The following is a 12870-nucleotide window of genomic DNA, read 5'->3' as shown; positions in this document are numbered from 1 at the left end:
GATGACTATGTGCCTGTAACTGACTACGACTCTTCCGAATCGGAGCAGGAGCATGATACACCCCCTCGAAGGAGGAGAGATGCTGATCGACACCGTCGACGCCGCCATAGGCAAGAAACTAATGAGCCCCGGGGGCCAATAACTTATGAGGAAAGGATCCGGGCCTATGAAGAGGAAATCGCACGGCTAAAAAGAGACCAGGCAAGGATGCAACCCCCAGAATCTAGGGATGAAAACCCTCGTCAAACCGTGATGAATCAAATTCACTTGTTACCAGCAGGCGATCCTGACAACCCGGTTCCCCCTTTTACGCAATAAATCATGGGTGCAAGGATTTCCCGAAAATTCAAGCTCCCAACCATTAAAGCTTACGATGGCACGGGTGATCCCGCTAATCATGTTCGGACCTTCATGAACGCTTTGTTACTCCAGCCCGTCACTGAAGCAATCAAGTGCCGCGCTTTTCCCCAAACCTTGAGTGGGATGGCCCAACATTGGTATAGTCGCTTACCCCCCAATTCTATCTCTTGTTTTGCTAACCTGAGCAGGGCCTTCATAGGACAATTCGTTGGAAGCAAAACTCACGCCAAAAGCTCCGCCTCGTTAATGAATTTGCACCAGGGTAAGAACGAATCCCTCCGAGAGTATATGAATCGTTTTACCAAAGAAGCCTTGAAGGTCCCAGATCTAGATCAGAAGGTAGCCATGATTGCACTCCAACAAGGCACCACTGATGACAATTTTCGCCGATCTCTAGCCAAGAGGGCTCCGGACAATATGAACGACTTACAAGAGAGAGCCGGGAAGTATATTAAGGCAGAAGAAAGCCTAAGGAAATCCCAGAATAACCAAGGGCCGAGCACTAATTTTAAAAAGCGTGGGAACGACGCCGAGTATAACGCTGAGAACAAATATGCCAAAAAGGATGATGATGAGAAGTCTCCTACTAAAAGGAAGGTAGGACCAAGGTTCACCGAATATGCTAGGCTCAACGCCCCGAGGAGTCAAATCCTACTGGAGATCGAAAAAGATGAGAGTGTTGGATGGCCGAAGCCCATAAGGACCGACCCAGAGAAGCGAAATAAAGATTTATTTTGTCGATTTCACAAAGACACGGGGCATAAGACCGACGATTGTCGACAGCTGAAGGACGAAATCGAATTCTTGATCCGAAGAGGCAAGTTGTCCAAATTTACCAAGGATGGAGACAAAAATTATCGGGACAATGACAATCGTGGAAGAGACAATGATGATAAGAGAACTCAGCCTCGAGGGCCTGTGATTAACATAATCTCCGGAGGGCCTACGGCTGCAGGCGCTTCAAGTAACTCAAGAAAAGCTTATGCAAGGGAAGTGATGAGTATAGTTGGAGAACCCCCGAAGCGGGCAAAAATTGACTATGCAATAGCATTCGATAACGTTGACCTCGAGAAGGTAAAGTTTCCCCATGATGACCCATTGGTAATTACACCGGTGATTGGAAACTCGTCCGTAAAGAGAGTGCTTGTTGATAATGGAGCGTCGGTGGATATCTTGTTCTATGATGCCTATGAAAAGATGGGATATTCTGATACTCAACTAACACCCTCGGATATGCCTATATATGGCTTCAACAATGTGGAAACTAAGATTGAAGGCATGATCCAACTCCCTATGACTATGGGTACCGAACCTAGGCAAGCCACATGTATGATAAACTTCTTGGTTGTTAAAGCCTCGTCTACTTATAATGCCATCCTTGGAAGGACTGGGATACACGCTTTTAAGGCAATCCCGTCCACTTACCACATGAAGATTAAATTCCCAACCAGGAACGGAATTGGAGAAGAATTAGGAGATCAAAAAATGGCCCGAAGCTGTTATATTGGGGCATTAAGATCTGGAGGTGCCGGGGGGCAAGTACTACCCATAGAGGACCTCGATGTCCGAGAAGAGGAAGAAAGGAGGGGCAAGCCCGCCGAAGACTTGATTCCGATCTCATTGTATACTGAGGAACCCGAAAAGGTTACTTATGTTGGAGCCCTACTTCAGGAAGATTTAAAGCAGGAACTAGTAAAATTCTTGAGGAACAACCGTGATGTTTTTGCTTGGACAGCGGCTGACATGCCAGGTATTGATCCCTTATTTATGACTCATAAGTTGAATGTAAACCCCGAGAGGAAACCTATTAAGCAGAAGAAAAGGAACTTCGCCCCTGAAAGGCAAGAAGCCATTAAGCAGGAGGTCGATAAGTTGTTGGAAGCAGGTTTTATCGAAGAGATACAATTTCCAGAATGGCTGGCCAACCCTGTTATGGTCAAGAAAGCTAACGGGAAGTGGAGGATGTGTGTAGACTTCACTGACCTAAACGACGCTTGCCCAAAGGATTGTTTTCCTCTTCCGAGAATTGATACACTGATAGATGCCACTGCTGGCCATGAGATGCTAAGTTTCATGGATGGCTTCAGCGGATATAATCAGATCCGGATGGACAAGGATGATGTACCCAAGGTATCGTTTTTCACTGACTTTGGTGTATTTTGTTATTTGGTTATGGCTTTTGGACTTAAGAATGCAGGAGCAACATACCAACGCCTTGCAAACAAGATGTTTAAACATCTGATTGGTAAGACTATGGAGGTATATGTAGACGATATGTTGGTGAAAAGCTTGAACAAAGCAGATCACCTTGATCACCTTAGGGAGGCCTTTGAAGTCCTGAGGACGCATAAGATGATGTTAAACCCAGCTAAGTGTGCCTTTGGGGTCGGTTCTGTAAAGTTCCTGGGTCTAATGGTCTCAAAGCGTGGTATTGAAGCCAACCCCGACAAGATAAAAGCTATCCTAGATATGGAACCCCCGAAGAGTGTAAGGGATGTTCAGAAACTGACAGGAAGAATTGCGGCCTTGGGAAGGTTTGTATCCAAGTCAGGAGACAAGTGCTTGCCTTTCTTCAAAGCATTAAAGAAAGTCAAGAACTTTGAATGGACGGATGAGAGCCAAGTGGCCTTCGAACATCTAAAGAAATATATGGCAGAGCCACCACTCTTATCAAAACCCGTAGAGGGCGAAATCCTGTATGTATACCTAGCTGTCTCGGAACAAGCGCTAAGCGCCGTCCTAGTTCGGGAGGAATCCAAAGCCCAGAAACCAGTATACTATGTGAGCAAGGTTCTGCATGGAGCGGAGCTCAATTACTCAGTGATCGAAAAATTTGCTTTGGCCATGATTACGGCCACGAGGAAGTTGAGACCATACTTTCAGTCTCATAAGATAGAAGTCTTGACAGACCAACCTCTCCGAAATGTTATACATAGCCCTAAGGCTAGTGGAAGATTGATCAAGTGGGCAATTGAGCTTGGAGAATTCGATATCCGATACAAGCCTCGAACGGCGATTAAAGCTCAGGCCTTAGCTGACTTCCTAGTTGAATGCACCATTAGCAACCAGGAAGTCGGGGGGCAAGGAGACAAGGTGGAAGAACCTACTAATGAAGAAAAACCTAAAGAATATTGGCTACTATTTTTTGATGGGGCTTCAAAAACAAAAGGTAGTGGTGCAGGACTTGTGCTCCTAAGCCCTGATGGCTTTACAGTGGAATATGCTATTAAGCTAGATTTTTCGACCACCAACAACGAAGCAGAGTATGAAGCATTAATAGCTGGACTTGGTCTAGCTAGAACCTTGAGGGTAAAGAATTTGAAAGTCTGTGGTGACTCAAAGCTTGTAGTCTTCCAAGTGAATGGTGAGTTTGAAGCCCGTGAAGAGGCTATGATGAAATACCTAAGGATTGTAAAGACCCAGATGGCACTATTCGAAGAATGCTCGGTAGAATATGTGCCCCGGGAGGAGAACACCAAGGCTGATGCCTTATCACAATTTGCATCCTCCGATGATGAGGTATGCTCAGGAAGCGTTTATTATCAGGTTTTGAGAACCCCAAGCATCGAAGCAAAGTTAGTTGCCCCCATTGACACAGGGGCCACTTGGATGGATGAGATTAAGTTGTACTTGCAAAGCGGCCATCTACCGCTTAATGTTGATGAAGCGCGGAAGTTACAGGTGAGGGCCCTTAAGTATGTACTCATTGAGGGGGTCTTATATAGAAAATCGTTTGTGATCCCTTATTTGAGATGCTTGAGGCCGGATGAGGCTCGAGAAGCCCTTAGAGAAGTTCATGAAGGGGTATGTGGCCAACACCTCGGTGGAAGAGCATTAGCTCATAAAGTAACTCGCCTTGGATTCTATTGGCCAGATATGCTAAAGCACGCTCAAGACTATGTGAAAAGGTGTGATCGTTGTCAAAGGTTTGCACCCGTTGTACGACAGCCACCTGAGATGCTGACGTCTATTAATACTCCTATCCCTTTTGCAATGTGGGGAATGGATATTCTTGGACCGTTTCCACTTGCTAGTGCGCAGAGAAAGTTTCTATTAGTCGCGATTGATTATTTCACTAAGTGGATTGAAGCCAAGCCGTTGGCCAAGATAACCACTAAGCAAGTAGCTCAATTTGTGTGGGAGAACATTATCTGCAGGTACGGAATACCTCGAGTCATGGTTACAGACAATGGGACTCAGTTCAATAATACTGAGTTTAGAGGATATTGTGAGGATTACTCGATTGAGTTACGCTTCACTTCAGTTGCCCATCCTCAAGCTAATGGACAAGCTGAGGTGGCCAATAGGATAATCCTTGATGGACTAAAGAAAAGAGTTGAGAAAGCCCAGGGATCATGGGCCGATGAGATACTCCCTATACTATGGGCGTATCGAACAACTTGTAAGGTTTCAACTGGGGCAACCCCCTTTCAGTTGGCTTATGGAGCCGAGGCAGTGGTGCCACTTGAAATCACTCATACCTCCTCCAGGGTCCAGCAGTATGAGCCAGAAGCCAATGAGGAAGGTATGAGACTTGCACTTGATATGATTGATGAGATTCGTGACGAAGCTCTTGCTAAGATTGTGGAAAACCAGAAACGAGCTTCCTATTACTATAACCTACGGGTTAAGGAGCGATATTTCAGGGAAGGAGATCTGGTACTTAGAAAAATTGAGGCTTCAGGGGTAGGTCCCAAAGGCAAGATGGCTCCAAATTGGGAAGGCCCCTACCATGTTAAGACCGTCACAGGCCATGGCTCTTACAAACTTCAAACCTTGGAAGGAGTTGAAGTCCCTAGAAGTTGGCATGCGACCAACTTAAAGATATATTATATTTAATGTCTACTCTGGGATAACAGAAGTTAGTAGTTACCACGAAAATAAGGTCATGTTGACCACTGCCATGTAGTTGATTTCCAGAAATAGTTATTTCTTTTACTATAATAATAAAGTCCTGCGGATTCTTAGCCTTGATTCTGCCAAATGACTTCGATTAATATATACAACATCCTGAGCATGAAAAACTCAGAGCAAAGAAAAGGCTCTAAGTAAATCCCAAGTTAAAATATGACGATCAAAAGTGGACTAACCCTGAGGGGTCATCTTAAGATAATTTGGAGTTTTGAAATTCTAAGTATGAATCACTTAGATTCATGCAAGTTAAAATCCCAAGTGGACTATTTCGAGGTTGGAATTAGCAAATCTAATAAAAGTTGGCCTAGAATATTCTAAGTAAGGAATGTTATAGGCACAAATTGCAAAATATGAAACAAGAGCAACTTAAATAAATAAGTTAATAAAGTTAACCCCGATGGGTGCAAGTTACAGAAATTAAATAGTTACAAGGGTTGAGCCACGCAGGGCATAAAAACTATCTAAGGAAGATCGTCGTCAAAACGTCGTCCCTTTTCCCGGCATCCGCCACCTTTTCTGGGATCTCTCCCTCCTTTCCAGGTTCCTCCACCACGTCCTCGGCCATTGGGGAATGGACTTCATCCTGGAGGTTTCTATCCTGGGAATCGAGGGGGTGAGAGTCCCCAAGCACCTCCTCCTCCTCGAGGTCAACTGGTGAGAGTCCCCAAGAACTTCTCTAATGAAACCCCTTCTATCTTGGAGCTTAACTCCTCGATAATCTACTCCCAGCACATGGTAAAAGTCTCCGGGAAGCTAGCGTCGTACTCCGCCGACAGGAGATCGTCGAACTCTTTGGACTTTTTATAGTCCTCGATCGCCTCCGCGCGTGTGCGCGCCAACTCCGCCTCCAGGGAGCGGACCTTCTCTTGCTCAGCCACCAGCTCAGCCTCCACCCTTCTGAACTGCTCAAAATTAGCAGTTGAGGAATCGAAGTAGCGATCGCGGTCGCGTTCCGCGATCGCTTTCTCCGCCCTCACCGCCTTCAGGTTATGAACAGCGGCTTGCAAATAGGTGTTAACCTGCGAAACAAAAGGGACTATTAAAAGAAAGACCTTAAGTTTGAAAATAATAAGGAACAAAAAATACTGCTAAGTAAGAATTTCGAAAACTTACGGTGGCCACAGCTTGGGCCCCCAGCATTTTGATCTGGAGGTCTTCCGAGGACTCGACCACATGGGCCCTATCCCGCGGAGTGACCACGTTCTTGGACCACTCTGTGGCGGCCCGAGAATCACCGACCACAGTATCTTTATTCAGAAGGCCCCACTGGACCACGTAAGGACTGGAATCCTCGTCTATGGCAGTGGGCCGTGGGCTTAAAAAAGCCGGAACCTTCTCTACGACCTCAGGGTTCCCCTCCTTTCTGGGCCGTTTGGAGCGAGGAATCACCGTCGCAACGGCCTTCTCCGCGGCAGATTCCCGCTTCTTAAATATGCTTCCTAAAGCGACTTGGGCTGCAAATAAAAAAAAAACAAAGAGTTAGAAGCCCATTTTATAAGGATAAGAGAAATTTGGCAAATACACAAGTAAACAGGGCATACCCTCAGGGCCCAAATCGCTAAGCCCATGCAATTGGAGGGAGGCCTCTGAGATAAGCAACGAGCAATGATGGAGATTGTCTCCTGTCAAAACCCTGATGGCAGCCTCTTCCTCGACCCCCAACTTAAGGGACCGCATCGTTCCGTCCTCGGCCCGGCTAAAATTCGAGTAAAAATAATCGGCCCAATTGGCCCCTTCCAGGTGTAAATAAAACCATTGTTTCTTCCAATTTGGAAGAGAATCGGGGGCCGAGTCAGAAACAAAGATACTGCGGCCCAAAGTCCTGTATTGGATCTTGACCCAGCCTTCGTCGTTTGGGGCATTCACAAACTTAAAAAGGTATCGAAATACAGCCACACTGGGCTCTAAATTGTGCTTTTTGCACTGGACCAAAAAACAATATATAAACCTCCAGCCATTGGGCTGGAGTTGGGTTGGGCATACCCGGGCTTCAGCTAAAAGCCTATAAACGAACATCAGGGGAGGCAATCTAAATCCGGCATAAAAAGTCTCCTTGTAAATCCTAATTGTCCCGGGCTTTGGGTAACAAGCCCGGTCATTTGGGCCCGGAAGCTCGGCCCTATAAGGGTGTTCAATTCCAAAGAGCTTGCTCATAACATCAATATCTTTCTGGGTAAGCTTAGAAGGGTAGTTGTAAGCGTCTAAGTGGAGCAAGTTGGGGAACGCTTGGCCAAACTCACTTAATAAATCTCTAAGTGAAAATACACTTGCATGAACAAGAGATTTTTTACCTCGGTTTGCGCGCGAGCGGGCGGCCTGAGGCTTAGATAGTTGAGATTGCTGGGATGATGAGGAATCCGCCATTGATGTTCTTCGTAAGGAGGTTTGAAACCCAGAAAGTGAATGAAAGAGATGAAGATTCGTCGGGAACTGGAAAAACGCTTGAAGATCGCCCGGATTCTGCAAAAATCTTGAAGATCGCCCGAAAATTCGCCTTGAAAATCGCCGAGAAACTAGAGAAAACTAAAAAGCTAGAGAGTGTTTGAAAGTGTTTAAGCTCTTGAACTTGTGAAGTGTTTCGAGTGAAATGAGAAATGAACTCTCAGTCACTCAATTTATAGAAACCCACAGCCGGTTCCCTTACCGGTAAACCCTAAAATGAACTGGCTACAGCCCGTAAAATGGGCCTTGGGCCGGTCATCCAGCCATGTCAGAGGTGGGAAGCCCGTAAATTTAAAAATTGAATTCATTCTAGAAGGATCTCAAGAATTCTGGGGGACACTCGGAAAATTAAAAGAAAAATGAGCTATATAGGCCTGACAAGTATAGACTAAGGCCCACAACCTATAACGGTAATAGGCACCTAAGACAGTTATAGGAAGGTATATTACTCATAAACACGTCTCCTTGGCGGTGTTCCCCACGCCAAGGAAGCAATAACAAATCAAGCCTGTGAAGGCCTTAAAGACAACCACGCCCAGGAAGCATATTTCCTAGGCGTGGTACAACACTATGTCTCCTTGGCGGGTGTACCCACGCCAAGGAAGCAATCACAAATCAAGCCTGTGAAGGCCTTAAAGACAACCACGCCCAGGAAGCATATTTCCTAGGCGTGGTACAACACTATGTCTCCTTGGCGGGTGTACCCACGCCAAGGAAGCAATCACAAATCAAGCCTGTGAAGGCCTTAAAGACAATCACGCCCAGGAAGCATATTTCCTAGGCGTGGAACAACACTATGTCTCCTTGGCGGGTGTACCCACGCCAAGGAAGCAATAACAAATCAAGCCTGTGAAGGCCTTAAAGCCAACCACGCCCAGGAAGCATATTTCCTAGGCGTGGTACAACGCTCTGTCTCCTTGGCGGTTGTACCCACGCCAAGGAAGCAATATTTGAAGAAAGCATCGTCAAACCACGCCAAGGAAGCACTTTTCCTTGGCGTGCTACCAAATTATGTCTCTTGGGCGTGTGCACCAACGCCTAGAAGACATTTCACTTTGGAAAAGGCATGACCGATCCTGGGAGCCTGCCTCCTACGCGTGGCAGCTAAAATGCCTCCTTGGCGTGTGTAGCCACGCCAAGGAGACTGAACACGTGGAACAACACTCAGCAACGCCCAGGAGACGAGTCTCCTGGGCGTGGCTCACTGGATGCCTCCTTGGCGGGGGTACCCACGCCTAGGAAGCATCTCCTTGAGAGGGATGAGTTTTTATTAAAGGATTATTTAATTCTTTATAAAAATACCCAAAAAATTCCCCAAAATTTGGAAAAATACAAGGAAAAATCCTGACAATTAGGAAAAAATTTGGAAATTGGAATGTGATTTTCAAAATTATTTTTAAAATTATTTAGAGACCCGAAAGATTCTAAAAAATTGGAATTTAATCATAAAAATTCCAATGAAATAGAATTAGGCCTCCGAAAAACAAAGGGACACTCGAGAATGATACTCTGACGAGAAATTCGATGAAATACAACGCATCATACGAAAACTAGCGAAAAATATTCAGTAAAGTCCTGTCGGTCGTATGAAGCCCTTTGGAAACTTTCGACAAATTACTACGAAATTTCTCGAAAGTTGGGGGGCAAATGATGGGGATTGGATTAATTAAAAGATAAGGCCCGATTCAAGAAAGGCCCACATAACCGGTCTAGTCGTAAAGAATTCCGACTGAGCCCAATAACGTTCCGGACCAGATACGTAAAGGAGACTTGGATAGGTCCGAGGCCCATGCAAAGGTCCAGCTACGACCTCGAGTCCTGCAAGACAACTAACTCTTACGGATAAACGTCCGGGAGTTCAAGATAAACACTGACACTCGAAGATAAGAGTTCAGCCTTATCATTGCCACCGAAGCATACTTCGATTCAAAGTCTGATACCTAGAATCGTATTTCTATTCAGCTTCTGACTTCGAAGCATCTATATAAAGGGCTCTACCCCTCACAACTAGAACTACGTTTTGGACTTGATTCTTCTCCACGCAGAAGATACGTAGGCATCTCGCACCGAGACCAGTCCAAAGCACGAATCGCTCACCCCCGTTTTTAGTTCTATAACAATAAAATATTTATTAAACGTTAAGTAATCATTAATAAGAAATAAACCAGTTAGAAAGCGATGCGCCCAAACGGACAATCTAATATCACAAAAAATATTTGACAATTATACTATACCACAATATTAAGTATTTCGCTTAAATACTCCTAATGATATTCATTATAAAAACAGATTAAAATAAAATAAAACTCAATCGTGAAACAAGTATAAAGTTAATGTAAAACAGTAATGTAGGTGTTTGTTATTTCTAAATTCATTTTAGAAAGAGTTTTATTACACGCCAACTCAAACACGGCACATATTCACATATTGACTGAGGCCTACCAGAACTGGTGTGTGAATTATAAAAGAAGTAGAGGTACTGATACTAGAAAGTGCGCACAAATCATGTACTTGACAAAATAAAATAAATTAAACAAATTCCATTTTATTCAATGAAACCATCCTTAAAATAAATGTAAATATAATAATAAACAGTTCCTCTAAATATATCAAATATCAATATAATAACGAATTTATGCAAGCACTAAAAATATAAGGGCAATTATTTAATACTGACATGATACCAAAAATAATTATGTTATAAATATGGCACCTTGCAAAGCACCCCATATAATCACCAAGAATAATTCCATAGGATAAACAAAATAAGCACATATCTGCATATCAAATTTATATGAAAAACCAAAATCATATTTAAATAAAATTAAATCTAAAACAATTTAATATATAAATAATAATAATAAAAATAATTAAAAAGAGTTTGATCTTACGTAGATATAATCCTCCGATTAGCGCAGGAGGTCGAGGACACGATAGAAGCTACACATATCTATGTCGATGGTTGTATCAAATTTAAATCAATATATTAATAGTATAATTAACACATAGAATAATAGTACACAGTTTAGTATAAATATCAGTACCTTTGACTATGGCACTGCTACTCGAAAACTATACTTCCGTCTCGGGTACTCGCTCACTGGCTCCTGCGTACCCATAATTTAGAACAATACAACTCCCTCCGTCCCATTTATGTGAGCTGGTTTGACTTTCACGGAAATTAAGAAAAAAGTAGTAAATGTAGTTGAAAAGTGGGTAAATTGGTGGGACCTATCAATATTTAATAATAGTTTTGGAGATAGTGGAGGAAAGTAGTGGGTGTAATAGTGTTTATTTAATAAAAAAGGAGTATAAAACATAGAGTTAGTGGGTGTAATAGTGAAAAGTAGTGTTCAAAAATAGTAAGTATAATAATTTCATTCTTTTTGGGACGTACCAAAAAGGAAATGAGGTCACATAAAATGGGACGGAGGGAGTATTAGTATAGATACCTGCTAACTAAAATATAGATAGACAACTCAATTCACGCCTACCTGACTCGCTCCTCGAGAACTTGTTGTACACTATAACAGCTATGGATGAAAATATATGTTAGATATAATTGATGATTACTAATGTTCTTAAAGTTTGTTTTAGAACAGGAATCATCAGAGTTTAATATGGAAGCTGATCAGAGTTTAGTAAAGTCTGACAGAGTTTGATAAAGTCTGACAGAGTTTGATAAAGTCTGATCAGAGTTTACATAGTCAAGACTCGACAGAGTTTACACGTGGAAAAAGCTCAGAAGCGGATATACTTCAAGGAAGGATAGAAGCGGAGGAGTGATTTGCTGACTATGGAAACTAAACAGAAAACTGGAGCAATCTTTGATTGATAGAATTCATAGCTGATTTATAGGATATCAAATCAGAGATTGATTTTGTAACAGTGTCTATATAAACACAGATTAGGGTTACTCTATATGAGTTGAGTTATCGAGTATATTTTACAGAACCCTAGCAGCTCTTAGTGATACATTATAAATCACTGAGAGAGTTTTTGTAACCATTTCAAGCTTTGTGAATAAGAGTTTACTGCTTTCAAGCTCTTATATTGTCTTACTGTGTTACAGATTGTGATCACTATATCAGATTATATAGTGAATTTATAGGACCTAACAAGTGGTATCAGAGCCAGCTCTGTTAAGATTACTACAGTGAGATCTTAAACACAATCATGTCTGAAAAATCACAAGCTTCATCCTTTAGAGTTCCAATCCTTAAGGCATCTGAATATCCAGTCTGGAAAGAGAGAATGATAATATTCTTAGACTCTGTTGATCCAGAATATCTTGACAGGATCTTTGATGGACCACATATGCCCACCAAGCTCTCTGTTGGGCTTGCTGATGAACCTCAGAAGATGGTTCCAAAAGAAAAGAAAGATTATACCCCTGAGGACATCCTGTCAATTAGTAAAGACTCAAAGGTGAAACACCTTTTGCACAGTGCCCTTGACAATGCAATGTCTAATAGGGTAATTGGGTGCAAAACTGCTAAACAAATCTGGGATGCTCTGGAAACCAGATGTCAAGGAACTCAGGCCATTAAGAAAAACAGAAAAACAATCCTTACACAGGAGTATGAGCACTTTGACTCAAAATCTGGTGAGTCTCTGACAGATCTGTATGACAGATTTGTCAAACTGTTGAATGACTTATCTCTGGTGGACAAGGAATATGATCTTGAAGACTCAAATCTCAAATTCCTTCTGGCTCTTCCTGAAAAATGGGATTTGAAAGTCACCACAATAAGAGACAATCTTGATCTTGGAGAAATGTCTCTTGATGATGTTTATGGAAGACTGAAGACTCATGAACTTGAAATGGAGCAAAGGAGCAAACGTCATGGAGGAAAATCAAAGTCTGTTGCTCTGAAAGTTCAAGAAGAAGCTGCTAAGAGCAAAGGAAAAGCTCATGTCACAAAGTCTGACATTGAGTCATCAAACTCTGATGACTCAAACTCTGATGTTCCCTCAGACTCTGAAGAAAGTGATGATGAGATGATGCAGTTAGCAGCATTGATGGTGAAAAGCTTCAAGAAGTTGGCCTACAAAAAGTTCAACAAAGGCAAAAGTTTTTCAAGGAAAGACAGAAACTCTGACAGAGTTTATGACAAGAAGAACTTTAAGAAGAATGAGGGCAAAGAAGGAAAA

The 12870-nt window shown here is 42.8% G+C and overlaps 1 protein-coding gene across 1 annotated transcript; it reads left to right on the top strand.

The window, feature by feature from the left end:
- The first annotated feature begins 777 nt into the window (after positions 1-777).
- Positions 778-5286, top strand: LOC135150174 (uncharacterized). The gene is made up of 4 exons (XM_064086315.1): positions 778-2490; positions 3325-3879; positions 3985-4656; positions 5281-5286. The coding sequence occupies exons 1-4, from the start codon at positions 778-780 to the stop codon at positions 5284-5286; spliced, it is 2946 nt and encodes a 981-aa protein (XP_063942385.1).
- Positions 5287-12870: the final 7584 nt, after the last annotated feature.

The sequence above is a fragment of the Daucus carota genome, chromosome 2, assembly GCF_001625215.2.
Source record: "Daucus carota subsp. sativus chromosome 2, DH1 v3.0, whole genome shotgun sequence".
Classification (NCBI taxonomy): Eukaryota; Viridiplantae; Streptophyta; class Magnoliopsida; order Apiales; family Apiaceae; genus Daucus; species Daucus carota.
This window is presented reverse-complemented; position numbering and strand designations above follow the sequence as displayed.

Bases quoted from the DNA above. Each gene is read 5' to 3' on its own strand.
- LOC135150174 (XM_064086315.1), top strand. From the start codon at position 778: ATGAACGACTTACAAGAGAGAGCCGGGAAGTATATTAAGGCAGAAGAA. The intron at 2,491-3,324 runs GTATCGTTTTTC...AGATTGATCAAG, and splicing joins ACAAGGATGATGTACCCAAG to TGGGCAATTGAGCTTGGAGA. The intron at 3,880-3,984 runs GTATGCTCAGGA...GATGAGATTAAG, and splicing joins TTGCATCCTCCGATGATGAG to TTGTACTTGCAAAGCGGCCA.